General features: G+C 39.8%; 1 protein-coding gene across 1 annotated transcript in view; it reads left to right on the forward strand.

The window, feature by feature from the left end:
- Pappa2 (pappalysin 2) overlaps window positions 1-22,632 on the forward strand; it is a 315,095-nt gene that overhangs the window by 124,610 nt on the left and 167,853 nt on the right. The window contains exons 4-5 of the mRNA XM_008826112.2: window positions 19,106-19,399; window positions 21,301-21,493. Coding sequence (XP_008824334.1) covers window positions 19,106-19,399; window positions 21,301-21,493 — 487 coding nt within the window. The remainder of the gene's footprint in view (window positions 1-19,105; window positions 19,400-21,300; window positions 21,494-22,632) is intronic.

Genomic DNA, 22,632 nt, shown 5'->3' on the forward strand with positions numbered 1-22,632 from the left:
CCAGTCTATAAAGAGGAGGGTCAACACAGAGGAATCATTTCCTCCGTGCTTCCAAGCAAAGCCCACCATGATCCAGCAGGACCTTTGACTTATCTTCACATAGGTGGAACTGGTAAAAGAAAGGTGTCAGGGGCTCCTCCCAAGCCCATATAACCCCTGAGGATCAGAGCCTCAAATGACCTTAAGAGTAAAAATAAATCGATTTATCTGGACCAACTGTATGGCCTTAAACACCCAAAAGGAAAGTATAACCAAAGATTAAATGGGCCAATATAATTTCATAACAGAACATATGTATAGCTAAAGGCTACATAACAAGCAACAATGCCAGACAGGTGATACCTCCTTTCGAGTTGTTGGCCAGGGTGGCCAAAGGGATTCCCAGATAGTAACCCAGCATAGAACTGGGAAATTGAACAGCAGACCCCAATCTTATCCAAAGGAATATTGACAACTGATTACTGCTAGATGAAGAACAGCTGACCCTCCGAAAACAAAGACCTCTAGATAGGCTGACTAGATTCACCAGAAGGGCAAGTAGTGGGGAAGGGCTGGGGGTGCTGACAACACAGCAGACAGTAGCAGGGATATCCGAGTATAAGGGCTCTAGTGGGGGGAGCAAGGCTATGGGAGGGTGCCATCTGGGAAGTGGGTGTAAAAATAAATAAATTAACCATAATTTTTTAAAAGAGTGAATACCACTGTAGACAGCTGATCTAGCTTGATAAAGGAAGACATTTAGGAACTTTTCTAAACAGTCTTTCCAACAGTCTCCAAAGGATTATGTTTGTGTCGATGTGTAACGGTCCATCATGTTTAAGTTCATCTGAGTGACCTACACATTAGCACATCAACCCAAAAGATGGAAAACTGAATCTAGTTTCAAACTGTCCGTGGCTTTAACTACGTGGAAACTCTAAGATAATTTGTAATCATCTTGCTTTGCCATGAATACCATTTCTACCTTTAATATGGTTTTGTGCTTTTAACTCTGTGTTAACAGAGAATTTTAAAAAATATATTATTATTTTTATTTTATGTGCATGAATGTATTGCCTGCATGTATGTAAGTGCACCTGCATTATGCAATGCCCACAGAGATGAGAAGGCATCAAATTCCACTGGAACTGGAGTTCCAAACAGTTGTTAGCCACCATGTGGGTTCTGGGAATCAAATCCTTTGCAAGAGTAACCAGTGCTCTTAACTACTGAGCCCTCTCTTGATCCTGAGAAGATTTTTTTTTATATATATTAACAATATCTAACCTGAAAATGTGGCTCTAAAGACATAATCCTGGCCATGCTAAGAAGTAGAATGCACTTGCATGGCTACAGTAGAACTTTTTCTTTTGTTTTCCCCAAAAGATTTATGGAAAACTCTGCTCTTTCACATATTAACAGAGAAACATGAAAAAATCCAACCCATAAATTCAAATAGAAGAAAAAATATCATTTCTGACACAATATTATTTTAGATGAGTGACATTTATAAGTAACTCAAATTTGCTTTCTAAATATATTCTCAGAATTTTACTAATTTGTTAATTAGTTCATTCACTTAAAAATTCATTGACCTGTACTTTTTTCTTTAATATTAATTTTATTTTTTATCTATTTATTTTGTTATTTATTACAGAATTTTTGTGTATTTTATACAAAGTATCTTAATCATCTTTTTACCCCCTTCCCCAGTCAGGTTTCCCACCCCCATAGCCCACTCTATCAAATTTCGTGCATTCTGTCATATATGTTAAGGCTATCAAGTCAAGTGAGTGTACCCAGATGTCCCTCAGTGCAAGTTCATCTACTAGGGTCTAATTAGTCTATCTAGAGTCTCTCCCTTAAAGAAGATCAATTCTCCTTCATCCAGCTGTAATCATCTGCCAATGGTTCTTTGGCTAAGACTGGGGCCTACTGCCCATTTCCCCAGTTCTATGCTGGGTTTGTCTGCTTGAGTTTGCATGGATCTTATGCATACTGACAGCATTGCTATTGTTTCATATGAGCAAGGTCCCAGGAGCCTGTAGGACTTTCATATGGTCATAAACATCCTCCCCTGCCTCTTACAATCATTCCACCCCCTCTTCCTCAATGGTTCCTGAGTCCTGGTTGGGCGAAGTTTAATATAAGAGTCTTGTCCAGGGACCTACATTCTGCAGACTCTTGTTCTCCACAGTTTGGTGGTTTGTGGTCTTTTGTGTTCATCGCCTTCTGTTGCATGAGGGGCTTTGTTGATGAGAGTTGAGAGATGCATTGATGTTCTCTTACCCCTTGTTCCACTATGTTCCATGAGCCTTAGGTGTACAGGTTCCATTGTAGATGTGTCACTTAGGGTTGGGCATCTCACAGAAACTTACTCTCAGTGTGTGACCAGTTGTAGAACTCTGTAATAGTATCTGTTTGTTGCAAAAGAAGGTTCTTTGATGAGTGGTGGCTGGCATACTTTCCTGTAAATATAAGGATCCGTATTTTAGCATATAGTAAGAAATTAAATTTGTCTAGACATGTTATGGCCTTAGGGTTTTCTCTAAGATCTGTGACCTCTCCAGCAATGTGTATGTGGATATGTTTATAGTATCACACGTGAGTTCTCTTCCCATTGAGTGGGCTTTAAGTCCAATTAGGTAGCTGTTGATTCCAAATATAGCTTGCTGTGCTCATTGCTGTGGTTATTAGGTCTTAAAGCTTGGGTTGGAGCATTGATTGATGCTCTTCCTTAGCATCTTGCATAGTGTCCTCCAAATCTGTGGGAACTGACCTTCAGGGAGGTGGCTTACAGGTCAGATCCAGTTCCATTTCTCCAAGTCCTGTGTCCAAAGTATGTCCTATCTTCAGCATTAGAGTCTTACTTTCAAGTTCTGGGCAGCCATCAAGGGCTGTGGCAATAGCCTGTGTAGAGAAGTTTCTTGGACTACCCTGGGCAAAAACTTGAAGGGAGGTTTCTCCTGTCTGGCACTGGGTTTCTTGATATATAGCCTTCTGCTATACACATGGACTCATGTAGAGATATTGAAAGTGTAATTTTTCAGTAAGGTTTTGAACTAAGTTTTTCCCTCTGGTTTTTCAAACCAGTTGAGCATGATTTATTCTCTCTTTCTCTCTCTCTCTCTCTCTCTCTCTCTCTCTCTCTCTTTCTCCCCCTAATTCTCCCTCCTCCCTCCCCAGTTAAAATACTCCCATTTCACCTGAGATAATACCTGTCTCCTATGACCTCCCCGCTTCTTGAGCTCATTCTTCCCTTTTCCCCCATGGTTTCTTGTATAACCCTCCTTCTTCCCCTCCTAGCTAAATGCCCCCGTTTAATCCATTTCCCCCTTGGTAACATCTGTCTCCTACTGTTCTCTCTCTTGGGCTCCTTCTTCCCCTTTACCTCCATGGTTTCTTTCCCTTTCCTGGCTCTGGCGCTTACATCAGGATATATGCTCACATATAAAACTTTGATTTAATGTTATTTTTATTGTTTAAGAATTCCATACATGCATTTAACATATTTTGATCAAGTCCACCCCACATCTATTTGTTACCCCTATCTTCCCCTTGAGTTTATGTTTTTAGTTGACTTCTGCTATGGAATTCTATTGTCTCTAAGGCAAAACATAGATGTTTTTTCAGTGTCTTAATTTGTCACTTGTTTTTCAACTCAACAGCTTCACATAAAACAGCTTTTTAACGAAAAATTCTTAAAGTTAGAATCTATTTTAGATAATTGTGCATTCATATGTAGTTGTAAGAAATAGTATAGTAAGATTGTGAATTGCAATGGTGACATCTTACAAAACTATAGTGTAATATAACAAAATATCAGAAGGCAGCACTGATAACTTCTTCTCACTTCAATTATCATTTTAAAGGGATTACTTTTTACAGTTCAATAAATTTTTTTGCTTTTTTAAAATTTATTTAATAACCACATGATTAGAAGAAGCATACCTTTACAGGTTTAACATATTCAATAACATTTCCAGAGCAAAGATACATCTCTTTCAAAAGTGACTGTAAATTTTTAGGTTCACAGTTATATAATATTGAACTAAGTATAAACCCTTGAAGACATAAAATTGAATGATTTTTTAACCTTTAAAAAAGATCTCCATTTCATTTTAAAATGTACTGTTTCCTACAGAAAGCCTCATTTTTAATGCGACTAACACTTAGATGTTTGCACATGCATCTCTAATCTCTGTGTATCTGATTATTACTACTTACAGTCGGTTACACTCGGATGCTTGGCACCTGAGTATGTCTATAAAATCACCAGGTAGATTTCAATGGTGATATTTATCACCTCTACTAATTAACATGAAGTAAATTTTTATGCTTCCTCCTCAAATATAACTCACTTTCTTTATTTTGTGTGTGTGTATATCATACAGAACATCACAATCTTATGCATCTATATATCCACTTCCCAAATGGCACCCTCCCATAGCTGCCCCCCCATCCCCACTGGAGCCCATATACTCTGTCATCTCTGTTACAGTCCACTGTATTTTCAGTGCCCCAGCCATTCCCCAGTGTTTGTCCATCTGCTAAATCTAGTCAGCCTATCTAGAGATCCTTGATTTAGGAAGATCAGCTGGTCCTCATCTAGCAGCAATCAATTGTCAATATTCCTTTAGATAAGATTGGGATCTGCTGTTCATTTTCCCAGTTCTATGTTGGGTTACTGTCTGAGGATCTCTTGGGCCACCCCGTCCAACAACTCAAAGGAAGGTATCTCCTGTCTGGCATTTTTTCTTGTTATGTAGCCTTTAGCTATACACATAGACTCTTAAAGAATTATATTGATCCCTTTAATCTTTGGTTATACTTTCGTATGTTTAAGATCATAGAGTTGGCCCAGATAAACCAATTTACTTTTATCTTAAGGCCATTTGAGGATCTGTTCATCAGGGGTCACATGGGATTGGGAGGAGCCCCTGGCTTCTTTCTTTTACCAGCTCCATCTATGTGAAGATAAATCAAAGGTTCTGCTCGACCATGGCTGGCTTCGCTTGGAAGCGTGGAGGAAATTATTCCTCTGTGTTAACCCTCCTCAATGTAGACTGGACACTGGTTCAAGTCCATCTGGTGTGGTCTCCACAGCCTCCTTGATCAAGAGGACAGGTGACTCAACACAGTTTTAGGGCATTTTGAGAGATGCTCATAGTCCCCTGGAATTCAGTTGACCTAGGGGGATAAGGAGCAAAACTGTCCTTTATGTTCCCCTGACCAAATTAGTATATGCCTCAAAGTATGGCTGTTAAACATCCAAGAAGGTTAGTTCCACCAGTCTGGTACTTTTAATTACTATGTGCCATGTAGATAAATCTTGGGCAAAGACCAAATGTTCTCTGATAAACCTTGCCTAGACATAGATTATATTCCTTGAGCTAGTTATATGTATAATTTATCAGTAGGTTGTTGGACTAATATGGTTCCCTCTGTTTTTTTCTTAAAATTAGCTAGGCATTATTTATCTCTCACGTTATCTAACCCTTCCATCATGGTTTCTCCATTTAAGGTGGCCCCATTTTTCCCATTTCTCCCTTACTAATACCCTTCTCTTATGGTACCACCTCTGTTGAGCTCCTTCTTTCCCTTTATCCCCAAGTTTCCTTTTGTAAACCCCTTCTCCCCTCCCCTTAAAATAACCCTATTTTTATCCATATCTCACCTGTTTCCTACTGTTCTCTTTCAGATTCTTTCTTTTCCTTTACCTCCCTGGTTCCTTTTCATTATCCTGGTTCCTGCAGTTATGTCTGGATACATACTCACTTATAAGGATTTGGTGCTAGGATCCACATAAGAGGGAGAACATATGCCATTTTTTTTTCTAAGTCTGTGTTACTTCACTAAGTTTAATGGTTGCTAGTTCCATCCATGGTTGCTAGTTCCAAATTTCATGATTTCATCTTTCTTTACTGCTGAGTAAAACTCCATTGTATAAATGAACCACATTTTCATTATCCACTCATCAATTGAGGGACACTTAGATTGCTTCCATCTCTTAGTTATTGTGAAAAGAGCAGCAACAAACATGGATGTACAAGTGTCTCTGCAATAGGATGAGTTCTTTGAATATATGCCAAAGAGTGCTATAACTGGGTCAAATGGTAGATTCATTTGCAGTTTCTTAAGAGTTCTCCACACTGCTTTCCATAGGGGTTGAACAAGTTTGCAGCCCCACCAGCAGTGGATGAGTGTTCCCCTTTCCCTACATCCTCTCCAACATTTGGTAAAATTTGTTCACTTGATCTTAGCCAGTCTGAGTGAAATCTTAAAGTAGTTAAAGCCTGAAATCTTAAAGTAGTTTTAATTTAATTTCTCTAATTACTAGTGATGTTGAACACCTTTTAAGATACTTCATGGTTGTCTTTATTTCTTCTTTTGAGAACTCTCTGTTAAGTTCCTTAGCTCTTCTTTTAATTGGGTTACTTCCTTTCTTGATTCTTTGTTTTTTGAGTTTGTTATGTATTCTGGATGCTAAACCTCTGTCAGATGTGTCACTGGTGAAGATTTTCTCCCATTGTGTGGGTTTTCTCTTCATTTCCTTAGTTGCTTTATGTACAGAAGCTTTTTAGTTTAATGAGGTTCCATTTGTGGATTCTTGACCTTGTCTCCTGAGCAATTGATGTCTGGTTTAGAAAATCCTTTACTACACCTGTATCTTGTAGGTTATTGCCAATATCTTCTTATAAGAATTTCAGAGTTTCACGCTTCACATTGAGGTCTTTGATCCATTTGGAGTTGAGTTTTGTGCAAGGTGAAAGATAGGAATTTAGTTTCATTCTTCTACAGGTGAAGATCTAGTTTTGCCAGCACCATTTGCTGAACATGCTGTCTTTCCTCCAGTGATCTATCTTGGCCCCTTTATCAAATACCAGGTGGCTGAAATTGCATGTACTCATATTTGGGTCTTCAATTTTGTTCCATTGATCTGAGGTCTATTTTTGTGCCAGTACCATGTTGTTTTTATGACTATATCTCTGTAATACAGTTTAAAATCTGGTTTAGTAATTCCCCCAGGATTGCTCTTAGTGTTCAGGGTTTCTTTGGCTATCCAAGGTCTTTTGTGCGTCCATATGAATCTACGGATTTTTTTTTTCCAATTCTGTGAAAATTGTCATGGGGATTTTGATTGGCATTGCATTGAATCTATAAATGGCTTTTGGTAGGATGGTCATTTTCACAATATTCTTCTAATCTATGAGCATAGGAGGGCCTTCCATCTTCTGATGTCTTCTTCAATCTCTTTAAAGATTTTTTAAAATTTTCATTGTAGAGGTCTTTAATGTCTTTGGTAGGTTGATTCCTGAGATATTTTATTTTCTTGCAGCTATTGTGAAGGGGAGTGTTTCTATGTACTTTTTATCTGATTGCTTGTTATTGGTATACAGAAAGGCTATAGATTTTTGTAGATTAATTTTATAACCTGCCACATTACCAAACGTGTTAATCATTTCTAGGCATTTTTTGGTGGAATTTTTGGTGTCTCTTAGAAATAATATCATATCGTCTGTAAAAACAGATAATTTGATCTCTTCTTTTCCAATTATTACTCCTTTAATTTCCTTCTCTTGTCTTATTGCTCTTTCAAGAGTTTCAAGCACTATGTTAAAGAGGAGTAGAGATAGTGGACAGGCTTGTCTGGTTCCTGATTTCAGTGGGAATGCATCCAGTTTTTCTCCATTTAGAATGATGTTGGCTGTGGGTTGGTTATATGGCTTTAATTACATTGAGGTATGTTCCCTCCAGTCCAATTCCCTCTATGACTTTGAACATAAATGCACGCTGAATTTTGTCAAAGGCCTTCTCTGCATCTATTGAGATGACCATGTGATTCTTGTCTTTGAGCCCATTTATATGATTGATGACATTTATTGACTTACGTATATTGAACCATCCCTACATCTCTGGAATAAAGCCAACTTGACCATGGTGGATGATTTTTTGGTGTGTCTGTATGTGGTTTGCAAGTATTTTGTTGAGAATTTTTGAATCTCTGTTCATTAAAGATATGGGTCTATAGGTTTCTCTTTTGGTTGTATTTTTACCTGGCTTTGGTACTAGAGTGATGCTGGTTTCATAGAAGGAATTTGGAAGCTTTCCCTCAATTTCTATCTTTTTGAATAAATTAAGCAGCATTGGATGTAGATCTTTAAATATCTCATAGAATTCTGCTGTAAATCCATCTGGTCCTGGGCTTTTTTTGGTCAGGAGGTATTGTATTACTGTTTCAATTTCCTTATGTTTTATGGGTCTGCTTAAGCTGTATTTTCTTGATTTAGTTTTGGTGGTTCCCATGATTTTAGATACCCGTACATTTCTTTTAGGTTTTCAAATTTAGTAGCATATAGGTTTTTAAAGTATCCCCTTCTAATGTTCTGTATCTTTTTGGTTTCTGTTGTGATGTTTACCCTTTCATCTCTGATTTTGTTGATTTGGAGGTGCTCTTTCTTTCTTTTGGTTAACTGAGCTAGAGGCCTATCAATCTTGTTTATCTTTTCAAAGACCCAGCTCTTGGATTCTTTGATTCTTTGTATCATTTTCTTTGTTTCTATTCCATTAATTTCTGCTCTGATTTTTGTTATTTCTTCTTGTCTGCTGGGTTTGGGTTTCATTTGTTGTTGCTTTTCAAGTGTCTTGAGTTGCAATGTTAAGTCATTTATTTGTGTTCTTTCTGATTTTTTAATGTAGGCACTTAGAGCTATAAACCTCCCTGTAAGGACTGCTTTAAACATGTCCCAGATGTTTTGTTGTGCTGTATTGTCTTTTCATTTAGTTCCAGGAATGCTTTTCTTTCTTAATTTCTTCTTTGACCCATTCATCATTCAGGATGTGTTGTTTAATCTCCACATATTCATGTGGTGATTAGGGTTTCTTCCAGTGTTGATTTTAAGCTTTATTGCATTGTGGTCTAATAGAATGCATGGAATTATTTCAATCTTTTTGTATTTGTTGAGTTTTGTTTTGTGCCCCAGCATATGGTAGATTTTGGAGAGGGTGCTGAATAGAAAGTATATTCTTTGGTGCTCAGGTGGAATATTCAGTAGATGTTTGTTAGATCTATATGATATGTGGTATTGTTTAATTCAGATGTCTCTCTGTTAATTCTCTGTCCTGTTGACTTATCTAATGAAGACAATGGGGTATTGAAGTCCTCTGCTATTAATGAGATAGGATTAATCTGGGTCTTAAAGTCCTATAGTACTGTTTTTATAAAGTTGGGTGTACTAGAGTTTGGTGAATATATATTCATGATTGTAATATGTTCTTGCCAATTGTTCCTTTGATCAGAATGAAGTGGCCCTCTTTATCTCTTCTGATTAAAGTCTATTTTATTGGATAGTAGAATTGCAACACCTGCTTTTATATTAGTATCATTCGCTTGATATTTTTTTTCCATCTTTTCACCTTAAGGTAGTTACTGTACTTGAAAGTGAGATGAGTTTCTTGCAGACAACAAAAAGATGGGTTTTGTTTCTTAATCCATTCAACTAGTCTGTGTGTTTTGACTGGGGAGTTCAGTCCATTGATATTTAAAGTTGTTACTGAAAGATGTATATTGAAGCCTGTGATTTTTATTTCTGTTCACATTCTTGATATAGCTATGTATTTCCACAGTCATACTTTCATTGAATTTCTTTCCGTATCTGCTTGGGTACATTTGTTCCTTTCTTCAGCTCTTTGTATTGCTTCAAGAACTCTCTGGAGGGCTGGTTTTGTGGACATGAATTCTTTTAGGCTATTCATATCATGGAAGATTTTTCTTTCCCCTTCAACTATGATAGACATTTTGGCTGGGTAAATATTCTAGGTTGGCATCTATGGTGTTCCTTTATATGTGACTTGTTTTTCTTTTGGAGCTTTCAGTATTGTCTCTTTGTTTTGTACATTTAGTGTTTTTACTCTGATGTGCCATGGAGAGTTCCTTTTCTGGTCCTGTCTATTTGGTGTTCTCTATGCTTCTTGTATTTTTATGGGCATGTCTTTTTTTAATTTTGGGAAATTTTCTTCTCCAATCCTGTTGAAGATCTGGCCCATATCATTATCTTGAGATTCTTCTCCTTTCTGTATGCCTATGATTCATAAATTTGGTCTTTTTATGGTGTCAAATATTTCTTGCATATTCCATTCTTGTGTTTTCTTAAATTTTTCATAATCTTTGTGTGTTCTAATTTGTCTACTTTATCTTCCAGTCTTGATATTCTCATTTCCACTTCATTCATCTTATTGGTGAGGCTTTCTTCTGTCGTTTCTAATTGGCTTACTGAGTGTTTCACTTCCTTCTTCATTTCAGCCTGAATATTCTTCAATATTTGTAACTCTTTTCTGAATTCATTCAGAAGTTTATCCCTATCTTCCTTCAGTTCTTTGATTTCTTTGTGTATTCTTTAAATTCACTGAATTCTTTTATCTTGTTTATAATTATTCTTTTGTGTTCCGTGTCTTGTGGTATCACTAAGGGGTTCTCATTGTACTCCTCTAGAGGAGTATTGGTACTTGGTAGGGATATATTATTTTTGTTTTTCATGTTATCATTTTTTCTCTGTGATTTTGACATGTGACTTTCTTTTGTAGTTTCTGATTCTTGTGTGATACTCAAACCTTCCTTTGTTGAGTTTAGGTCTGCTTCTTTTTCTAAACTTTATGTGTCTGTGGTTTACTTGTTGGGCATGAAAAGCTGGTTGGTCTAGGCTTCAGGCTCGCTCTTTTGATTTTATATTGGAATGGCCAAATTGCTTTCATCTTTGGGAGTTCCCACAGAGGCCCAAGTCAGATGAGAATCAAATGCTCTCAGGATTTCTCCTAAGGCCTGGATCCCTTCAGGAAAGATGCTGACCTCAGGAATTTGGGGCTTGCGCTGGCCTGGGAGCAGGGCCCAGGAAAGATGCTGGTCTCAGGAAGGTGGTGGCTGTGCTACCCAGGGAGGCAAAGGGAAGTGGCGGTGGGAAGAGGCCTGGAGGGCTCCTGGGGACTACTGGGAAGAACTGGGTTGGTCTGAATGCAAAGGATCAGGAACCATTGGGGATTCGGGGCCAAGAGGTCAGCCCTGGTGTCTGGGTTGCCAAAACAAGAAATGGGCCAGTACCCAGGCTAGACGGAGAGATGGGGGGTAGCTGGGAGGGTGAATGGGGGGGTTGTCAAGGCATGGTGGATGCAGATGGGCTTTCCCAGGAAAGGTGCTGACACCAGGACTCTGGAGGGCTGTGCAGCCCAAGGAAGCAAAGGGAGGTGAGGGTGGGACTAGGCCCAGTGGGCTCCTGGGGATTGCAGGGAAGGATTGGGTTGCTCTGGATGCAAAGGATCAGGAAGCAGTGGGGATTTCTGGGCTTAGAGGTCAGTCCAGGAGTCTGCAGTTCCAAGACAAGAACTGGGCCAGTGCCCATGCTAGGAGGGGAGCTGAGAGGGTGAATGAGGCTGGGGAGTCAAGGCCTGGCCATAGGACCCACCCAGGCAAGATGCTGGGAATCTGGTAGCTGAGCCACCTAAGGATGCAAAGGTAGGTGGGGGTGGGACCAGGGCTCCTGGGGACCACAGGGAGGAACTGGGTTGGTATGGATGCAAAGGATCAGAAAGCAGTGGTGGCTCTGGGCCAAGAGGTCAGCCCCAGTTTCTGGGGTGCCAAGACAAGAAATGGGCCAGTAACCCAGGCTAGGAGGAGAGACGGGGCAGGGAGAGCTGGGAGGGTGAATGAGACTGGCGGGGGTCAAGGTATGGTGGGCTCAGCTGGACTTATCCAGGAAAGGTGCTGGCACCAAGACACTGGGGGCTCTGCAGCCAGGGAAACAAAGGCTCAACAAAAAATTTCACAATGCTTAGTATTTAATGTACAAAAATATGCATGGAAAATATTAATTTAATGAGATTAATTTAGCTCCATCCACATATACAAAATTAATTCTTGTGCTTGTGGATAGGTAGTAATTATTGCTATAATTTAACATCAACTTTACTGTTCTTTTATACTTTTGAGTACTAAAACGCTTTGTTCATATAAAAAAGTAGACAAGGAAATGAGTTTTTTGGCTCAGTGGATGGTTGTGTGAAGGCAAAAATTGTAGGAAAAGGAGGAAGAAACAGGAATAAAGGTTGGTTTAGGATGTGTATTTGGGGTTTCTGAAAATCTGCTTCCCACAGAGGAGGAGGACAAGCAGACTTAGGCATTTGTAAGAAACCAGGGGAAAGAAAGTCTTGAAAGGTAATGTGTAATCAGCATTCTGACCCTGTTGGGGAGCTCTATCACTGTGATAGAAACTTCCGAGTGCTTTGTGCCAGCAGCTGCTACAAAACATCCTGTGGAGCTGCAACAGGATTAGTAGCAACATGTTCCAGTGTTCCTGGCACCTAAGTAACTTGTGGGAGGGCCTTGCACTCAGCTCATGACAGTTTAAACAGGACCATTGTGGAACGGGAGGCTGAAGAAAGGACCACGAGGAAACCGTTTTCCAGGTGACTGGGAACTTGCTCATATGAACTTACAGTAATTGTGACAGCATACACAAGACACATGCAAACTCAAATCAGACATAGAACTGGGAAAAAGAGAAGCCCCAACTTAGCTAAGGAACTATTGGCAACTGATCACTGATGAGTGAGAGAGAGTTGGTCTTCTTTAAGGGAGTGACACTACATAGGCTGACCAGGTTCCAGTAGATGAACTCACACCAAGGGACATCTTGGGACACAAACGACTCAATAAACCTTAAAATATGTGACAGAATGCATGATGTCTGCTTGTGTGTCTATGGGGGAGTGTTGCTATGCGAAGGGGTCTAAATATGATCAAGATGGTACAAAAATTCAGTAAAAATATATTGAAAAATTAAAAATAAATTTTAAAAATTTAAATATAGGTTTAAATTATGAAAAAATGTTTAAACATAAAGGATTTTCATCCCAAACAACATGACCTATAGGAAAAAAAATGTTTTGAATGATGGAGTGTGCATGGCTTCAAATAGACAAAATGTATTCTTGAGCAAGTTTCCTCTTTAGTCTTAGTTTCCTCATGTATAAAGTAAGATCTAAGTGAAAGAATGCCTCACCTATCAAAGGGGGCTCAGTAAATCTTAACATTAATAGTCATAGTGGATGGTACAAAGAGTGTGTGTCTATGGTTCTTTCTTGGTTACGTCTTTAGACTCATATCTCACCTTTAACCAAGAGATATTTGTAAGTCCTAGAAAGATGTTGGCTCCTTTATAAAGGAAAGAGATATGTTTGTAGACATCCATTTGCTGACGATGGGCTGCAGAGATGTTTATGAAAACAAAGGGAGTTTTTTAAATAAGTCAGAAAAGAAAATGACAAATCATAGTGGGAAACTTTCGGGAGATGGGCCCTTGCCTGGGCAGGGCTTGTGAGTATCCTGGAGCCCATGAGCTGGAGGGGAATAACTGTCCATAGTGACTTGAATATGTCGGCTACCTGAACTCACACCGAACAAGGAAACAGTAGTGTGGGAGCAGAGACAGGGAAAACAATAGCAGCTAGCTCAGATGTAAGATACTCTCCCCCCAAAACTTATGTAGGGAATCATGAGCTTCAACCTTCTCTTAACCAACCGTATATTGATATGATGATAGTATATCAGTTGAGGCATAAATGTTGATGAAGTCTCAGGTGCCAAGAAGTAGTTACTGATATGGCACTTGAGGTCTGGTTATCTAAGTCTTGTCTCTGTGGAGTACACCATAGTGATAGGTAGATGATGCTGCAGAAGATGAACAAGGGCATGCAACTCTAAGATGTTTGGTTGTGCTGTCATAAGGTCCTAGTATTGAAGGAGTGATGGTGAACTGAAGAGAATCTTCGACTAAAACAGACTAGAACATCTGTAGTCTATGGGAGGACATTGATGGGGAAACCTGGTAGGTTGGCACACTCAGACAGACACTCCAGCATGTCTAGTTGTGGGGATGTTATCTGGAATCCATGTACTCTGATGTAACTACTGAAATAGCAGGATTATATGCATGCTAGCCTTACCTCCAATACCCTGGTCTCTTTGCTGTGCCAAAGGAGAATGATTCTTTCTGGAGATGAGAAGTAAGTAAAATATGAAAATTGGAGTATAGCTTGTAGTAATGAGAAACTGTAGAACTATTCATGAAGCAAGCTATATGACATCACATCAGCAAGGTGAGCACTATTGCAGGTTATTTAACTGTTAGAAGATAACATCATGCAGATGGGATTATACTGGATGCATTGGAGTTTGGAACACAGTGAGAACAAAAATATTGGACTATATATATCCCTAGAACTTGAACATCATGCCCTAAAGTTCAAGAACCCCAAAGGTGTATGCATTTATATGCATATGGGCTAATTAATCATCTTTATATGTGAAGACTTGAAAGGTCTTCTCTTTTAAAACATGTCCTGGCAATTGTTGAGTACTTGATTCCCCAAAACAATGCCTAACAGAGAGACAGTGCCCAATAAAGGCTTAATGAATAAGTGAATTGCAAGTCAAAGATATTACGTTATAGTCCCAATACCTTTGTAAAGCCATCTTTAGACTGACAGTTTGATCCGTTCTATCACTTTTCTCTCATGATGTTGAAATGTCTAAGAGAGCTCTGAGTACCTAACAGTTAGGGACGGGTGTAGCTGAAAGGAAACACAGAGAAACAAGCAAACAAAATGACACTGGATTTTCTAACATCTCCAACTTTGTCTTGAATACACACTGCGCTTCTTCAGTCTCATCTGAAACAAGGACTTCCATCCAGTGAGAAGACAGGCTGTAAAATCAAGAATGCAATCGGATTTAAAGGTGTGCTGCTCCCAGGCTGATCTGTAAAGGTCCACATCTCTTTCTAGATCCCTTGCCTTGTTCTTTGTTCTTATCATCTTCATTTCTTTTGCTCCCTTTGTCTATGCTGTGTTCTTTCCTGGCCCTGCCCCAGATTGCTCCTTCCCCCGACACCAAAGCACACATTCATAGATTTGTCTCTTTATTGTAGAGAACGTATTTGGGGGAAGTATATGTTAGCCAGTAACTATAAGTAATTATATGATATGACACCTTAAAACCAGCTCTGATCTCTCTGTTTTATGGGCTTATAACATTTAGCCCTAAAAGTTTTATAGGACCATTTAAAAATTATTTCAACCAATGCCTTTTACTCAAATTGCTTGAGCTTCTTTTTTAATATTAGTGGCTTTGGGAATCATTTCTTTACCACCAGCTTTGCTGGTGGTCTTATGTTAAGTCTGGGGGAAAACAAGTGAGAACTTGGGAATCTAACATCACTCTGGAAGCTTGACTTTCTACTGTTAGGATTCATCTTTTAATCAGTAACTTCTCTTTTCTTCCTCTGCATCATCTCCAAGACCACACAACAGCTCTGCCTTATTGTTTTAGCTTGTTCCTCATAATCAAAGCTGAAAGGCCTTCTAAATAGGCACATCTGTATTCCTCTGGCATGTCCATTATAAGCAGCTGTCCCACAGGTGGCCACCAGTTGCTAAATGTAGAGAGTTCCATTCGTACTGTGCTGCATGTGCAAGTTGATTGTACAGGCCCTGTATCAAGTTCAAGTCTCAGTGTGCACATTCAAGTATGCAGCAAATATAAGTTTATTCTATTATCGAGTTCAAGTTCTACTTTGAACTCCTGTGTTGGTGAGTAGAAGAAATTTGTACAATTGAATCTCTTCTCACTTGGGGCTACCTCTGACAGGAGTGATGGCTTATACACCCCAACACCACAGGCACCTTGGTCTATTTTGTCCTTCATCACCAGGCGAGGCTGGTTACCTGAGATAGACATCATTCCTATCACAAAGCCCCTCTCAGGGAAGCTCCCACTGACTTTGTGTCGCCCTCCCCGCTGAGCCTCACTTCTCTAGGTAGACATTCTCTAGAGCTGGAATATTTACTTAGAAATCCACATCTAGAATGAGGCAAAACTCCATTTTCTCTCAGATCACACACACCTGCTTAAAGTTTGCATTCTCTTTTCAGAGACTCGAAAGACAGGATGTTCAACTTTTTGAATCCATTTCCATCTATACATTTCCAGCACCTACATTTATTTTTTGCCTTTCTTTCAACTTTGGGGTATTTTCTGGGCTAATGTGGTAGTGGGTGTGTTGGTAGTATGAATATAAAGATTATGATCCTCGGTTCACCTGTCGTATTGACTAAACCACAGTTCCCCCAGACCCAAATGCTACAGACCTGGGAAACCCACATCCAGGAAATGATTTCCTCTTTCCTTGCTTCCAAAATTCTGTTGTTCACTGATGTGAGATGTGCAGAGTACTCTGGCATTCTGAAATGATGGCTGGGAACAGAAATAAAGATAACAAAGTCTGGGGAAGAAATGCTAGTGTTTCTAGAATGTTCCTTATTCATTCACACTTTTGTTTCATTTTCTCCCGAGTAGTTACTTCTGGTTTTGTCATCAGTCTATCAGTAGCCTTGATGGATGGGCGTTGGGAAGTGAAAGAAGGTGGAGAGAGTCTCATAGTGTTTTACAGTGAGGACTAAGGGTCCAGGCATATTTGAAAACACACATTGGCGTATCTTTTCGCTTCCTGCTTTGATACGGCATGTGAGAGCAGAGAGTACTGCAAAAAATAATTCAGTTTTCAGGGAAGAATCCCATCTCTGCCCCATCTCCCATTTTATCACCATACAGAATCTCTCATCTGTGTTTTAATTTTATTCTTCAAGACAATATTTGGCTTTAAAAGGAGAAAGTAAAATGAACAGTAGAGTATGGAAAATAATGATTATGTTCTCTCTTAACTAAACGCAGGGGACCTGACACCCTCTTCTGACCTCCATGGGCATTATTGTACAGCATGGGTACACTTACATACAGGCAGTGCACTCATACATATAAGATAAAATAATACATAAAAATTTTTAAAAAGATGTTTTGCTGGATGTGACGCACATCACAAATGTGAAAGGTGAAATATGGGTCTGGTTTTTATTATTAAAGTAGACATTTTATACAATATGAGACTAGGTAACTTGAATAATGTTGTCAGGTCTGAGGACACTTGGGGAGATTAGAACTTGAATCTAGAAATTTCCCTTTATGTAAAGTAGTTGCCAGAAAGATGAGATTAAACCAGAGTGGTCCAACAAGTTTAATCAATAGGCATGGCATCAGATGCCCTGTTGTCATATACTGCTGTGGAACCATGGATGTAATTGTTTACAGAACATTGCATATGATTCTGTAATAGGACATTAGTTCTTGGCACAGAATATGGCTGAAGAAAGGCAGGACTGCTTTTCTAGAGTGCCAGCAATCCCCAGGGATCGTTGATGTTGGAGAGCTTCATTGTTAATACTGAAGTAAGTCCTGAGAACTGGGACAAAATGCCAGGGCCAGCCTGGGAATGTAGCACAAGAACACCAGAAGGTTGAACCAGGCAGCTTGACATTCCTTTTCTCGGCATTGGAAATGAGGCTTAGTCTCATCTGACAATTTTGAGACCTAAAGAAAAAAGTCAAATCAAGTGGTTCAGTTATAGGAAGAGGAAGGAAGCAGGGAATGGGTTTTAATAATAAGGGAGGCAGATAAAAGTTAGGGCACTTGGCAGTCTTTAGCCTCATTAAGGTTACAGTGGGTCTTTCAGCTAAGCCCAATTCAGCGTGACTTCCTCTCCTCTGAAGCATCTCCCTTGGTGCCCTTATGGAGATGTGGAGTGAGTATAGAATATACGGTTGCTCGCTCCTCAAAAGTAGGAGTGGTGAACTCAGAAGCAGCATTTGTAACTGTCATTTACTAAACACTCACACTGTCCCTAGTACTTTTATTATTTATTTTTTGTCCTGTGTTTCTCTCTCTCTCTCTCTCTCTCTCTCTCTCTCTCTCTCTCGCGTCTCTCTCTCTCTCTCTCTGTGGTGTGTGTGTGTGTACGTATGGATCCACATGTGTGGAAGCCCAAGGTCGACATTGGGTCTCTGTGTTAATCACTTTCCACCTTATTTTTTGAGGCGGGGCCCTTGCTTAACCTGGAACACAGGGAATACACCTATTCTGCTGGACGAGCTAGTCAGCAAACCCCAAAGATTTTCCTATCTCTACCTTCCTAGTACTGGAATTATAAATGTGTGCTGCTGCACTGAGTTATTTTTTCACATGAGTGACAGGGATCTGAACTTAGGTCCTCACACTTACATGGTAAACATTTACTGACTGAGCCATTTCCCCCAGGCCCCAAACACTTAAAAAATATTTTTATTGATTTTTTTAAAGAATTTCATACAATGTATTTTGATAATATTCAGACCCCCCCCAGTACCTCCCCCAATTTCGTTATTTTCTCTTCTCATTATATTCCTCCAAATGCTCTCAGGTATGGGTTCATGTCATATCTTTTAAAAAACCTGAGCCTCCCTCTACCAGCATCTACTGATTGTCAATAGATCCTCCACTAAGGCTGGGGATTCTTGCCCACCTCCTCCATCCATGCTGGGTTGTTGTCTGCCTTGGGCTTGCACAGGTCTTTTGTATGCTGTCACAAGTTCTGTGGGTTCCTATGCATCTGCCCGTGGTGTCCAGACAGCACTATTTCCTTGTATTCATCTACCACATTCACAGATGTATTGACAGCCCTACTTTGTAGGCTATAAAACTGAACTCTAGGAGCCCAGATGGCTGTTCAAGTTCTCACAGATGGCATGTAGAGGGGCCTGATATCAGACCTACCTCTCCTCAGCTCCCAGCTTCATGTGCTTCTGCTGCAAGCAATGGTCCTCTACCCAAGTTTTAAAAATACTGACTTGTGAACTCCATCCTCAGACATCTAGAGGACAATTTATTGGAGTTAGCATCTATGCCTTTATTTTTTTCCCTCCCCTAAATGATTTTAATGTACACCTAAGGCTGAGGATCTGGCCCTCTTTCCTACAGATATTTCTAATCTCTAAACTCATACTCATTCATGATAGAGGATCGAGAAATGTTTGCTAATCCATTTAGTTCTGAAGGTGTTTCCAACAAGAAAGAAGAAAAGTAGTTGGATGCTACTGGAAGTTAGTTGCAAAGTGTTTCCTCAGAGGCTGCAATGGAACATTTGGTGTTTGTCAGAAGGGCTGCTGTTCATTTCATTCTCAAAGATGTTTTCAAAACCTTTCATTTCAGGTGGCGTTGTCCTCAATCCAGCTTATTATGGCATGCCTGGCCATACCAACATCATGATCCATGAGGTGGGGCATGTCCTGGGACTCTACCATGTATTCAAAGGGGTCAGTGAAAGAGAATCCTGTGATGACCCCTGCAGAGAGACAGTGCCATCCATGGAGACAGGAGACCTCTGTGCTGACACTGCCCCCACCCCCAAGAGTAAGCTGTGTCGGGACCCAGAGCCAGCTAATGATACTTGCGGCCTCACCCACTTTCCAGGGGCTCCATTCAGCAACTACATGAGCTATACAGGTATCATCACAGACTTTTGATACTTTTGTTTTATGTTAAGATTATGCAGAGTCTCTAGAGAGATTAGCATGGTGGAGCTAAAGGAACCAGAGGGGTTTCTGAATAATTATTCGTATCACAGAGTTAAAATATATTTTATTGGCTTTTTTTTTTTACTTCCCATGTGTTTGAAGAATTTGACAAAATGCTAAGATTTTTAAAAGTCTTGATAATTCGATTCTCTTCCATTAAATATTGAAAGTGAAACACCTTTTATGTTAGTAAATGGGACAAAGCCAAAGCCCTCTTGAGATCACTTCAGCTTCTAGGACTCAGTGATTCTCATTCAGGCACTGACTCTGGGAGAGTACAATAGCGATGAGGGGACAGGTCTCTGGGTTAGGATGTTTCTTTACTACTTTTATGATAGTTACCAAAATTACTTGAATTTAATTTAAGCACAAGAAACTTTTTATCTTAATCTATTTAAAAGGCCAGATTCTCTTCTTCCAACACTATCCAGGCAGTGACTCTTAGCTTGCCTTCCATGTACTCTGCGCCAAGTGATGTTATTTCATTTTTAAAATTGTGCGTTCTTGGCCCTAGGGAAACTGTGTTGTATGATCTTGTCCCTTCTCACGTCATCTCCTGGACTATTCTTCCTTCTTTCTCACACTTTCCTTAATTCTGGCAAAACCTAACATTAAGCATTCTTCCGATGGTGGGCATAAATTTATGCCTAAAATTAACAACTGATTTGATTTGATCACCTACTCTAGTAGTGAAAGAGGATAATTTTTTTGAGTTATTTTTTTAAGACTATCAGACCCTGTTCATAGCTTTGAAAGGAAGAACAAGGACTGGTTCTGCTTATGACCCCTTACTATGCTTCACTCTAAGTTCTCTAAGTTTCATCGTTGTGAATAATTCAGGTGCATTGAGTTCATAAGCATCAGCACCTCTGTCTCCCCTAACTAGGACATAGTAGGCCTTGCTAGAGGCAGAGGCTAGAGAGGCCAGAGCTCCTTTAGTGCCACCTTTAGGTGAGGCAGAAGCAACAGAAGAAGCAGGATGGGGCAGTTTTTGTTGTGCTTTAAATGGAAAAGTTCCTAAAGCTAAGATAAGCCCTTTTCAACTTTATGAAAAGAGGTAGATAGGTAGATAGATGATTAACAGATGATGGTTAGATACATAAGTAATAGATAGATAGATAGATAGATAGATAGATAGAGAGATGATACATAGATAGATGATAGATAGATAGATAGGTGATAGATGATAGATGATAGATAGATGATAGATGATAGACAGATAGATGATAGATAGTAGATAGATAGAGAGATAGATGATAGATAGTAGATAGATAGATAGATAGATAGATAGATAGATAGATAGATAGATAGATGAGAGAGATATGATAGGATGACTGATGATAGTGAGATAGGTTTTTCTGGTTCTGAAGACTGGGGCCACCATTCTCATTCCTGCTGCTTCCTGGATATTTCAGCTTTCTTTCCATTGAGCATCTCCACCACTCCCCTTGGGCATGGTCTCAAGCAGGTGTCTGTTATTCCCAACACAAGTGAGAGGCCCTCTGCTGAAACACTGCCACCTTGTGGTTTGCTCAGAAGACAGCCATCTGCTCAGTACAATCTCTTGCTTCATGTCTTGGGACAGGTGATGGTTAAGGTAATGGTCTTGCTGGGAAAGGCAAGTGCTACCTTTCTGTATTGTCTTTCTCACTTCTGGCTTTCTATTGGTGAATAATGATTTGCTCTTTTTCAGCAATTGTTTGCTGAATCTAATAAAAGCAAGGTGTTGAAGGCTACAAGTAGCTGAGAACAAAGTGAGATTTATCCTGCCTTGGTGGACTTTATAGGTTACAGACGCCACAACCTGTGCTTTCTCTTTTGTCTTCACAGATGATGAGTGCACTGACAGCTTCACCCCTAACCAAGTGGCCCGAATGCATTGCTATTTGGACCTTGTATACCAGCAATGGAGTGAAAGCAGAAAGCCCACACCTATTCCCATCCCACCCATGGTTATTGGGCAGACCCACAAGTCCCTGACTATCCATTGGCTACCTCCTATTAGTGGAGTTGTATATGACAGGTGAGAGAGGTACTTACCACTATCTTTGAAACCTTTCAAAAGAAGGAAAGAATAGAAAGTGAGGGGAACTCCCATTGTGATGTAAATGTGTGCATGACTTTCCAGGATCACTTCCTTCCTCCTGCTTTGGGCTCAGCTCTTTTACAGAGTCCTGAGCCCCTCATGGAAACTAGGGGTTCATCGCGTGTGCTCACTCCACACAAGAGGTCAATGTGGCAAGGGACACCTGGCAGACTTGGCAAGGCATTGTCCATCTGTCTTTCCAGCTGTTCCTCTGCAGGGTAAGGCTTGCTAGTTGCACAGTGGTGATTGTGTGGAGGAAAGCAGGGCATGTTCCTTTTGTCAGTTCTGGGGTGAAGGGAGAAAGTGAGGGAGTATAAAAACTCAGCTCTGCATTTCTAACACCTTCTCTGCTTCCTCCTGAACCCCATATCCTGCCTTATGGTCACTATCTAATAGAATTGTTATTATTGTCCACTTTTTAATTGGTGCCCCCTCCATTGGCATCTAGTGAGAATGGAGGCAGGGTTACATTTTGAATTCTTGTCTACCATAATAGATGTGTAATACATGCTTATTAGAGAAAGGCATGGTCCCCGAAGCTAGCTCTCATTCTCTTTGCCTGCTTGCATAATGGAGTCTTAGGGAATTCTTTATAAAAAGTGGAAAAAGCCACAAAAAGAATGAGATCTAATGTGTTAATGGGGAATATGGTTTAACTGAAAAGGACCTGTGCCGACTGGCCTCTCTCAAAGCCTCCATCCATACTCTGAATAACAAGGTGAGACATCATCTGTTTAGTCCTGCTATGTGGGAGGCACCGTGCAAGATATTTGACTGCACTTGTCTAAGGTGGTCCTTACAGTAAGCACAACTCCTTCCTACAGTTGAGAAAAAAATCTGAAGCTTAGGGGAACATTCAGGGCTGGTTCAAGACCCCACTGCTAAACACAGGTGATTTGAGGGAAATTCACTGGAAATTCAGAAATGAGGAGTAGGAATGGTTGAATGCTTTGAATTTTGAGCTTTTCTACTTAGCAGGAAAATAGCTACTTTTGAAATTACTATTATTATTTTTTTTTTGGTCTTTTTGAGACAGGGTCTCCCTGTAGCCCCAGCTGTCCTGGAATTCACTATGT

This window comes from Nannospalax galili, unplaced genomic scaffold, assembly GCF_000622305.1.
Source record: "Nannospalax galili isolate Female #2095 unplaced genomic scaffold, S.galili_v1.0 scaffold429, whole genome shotgun sequence".
Classification (NCBI taxonomy): Eukaryota; Metazoa; Chordata; class Mammalia; order Rodentia; family Spalacidae; genus Nannospalax; species Nannospalax galili.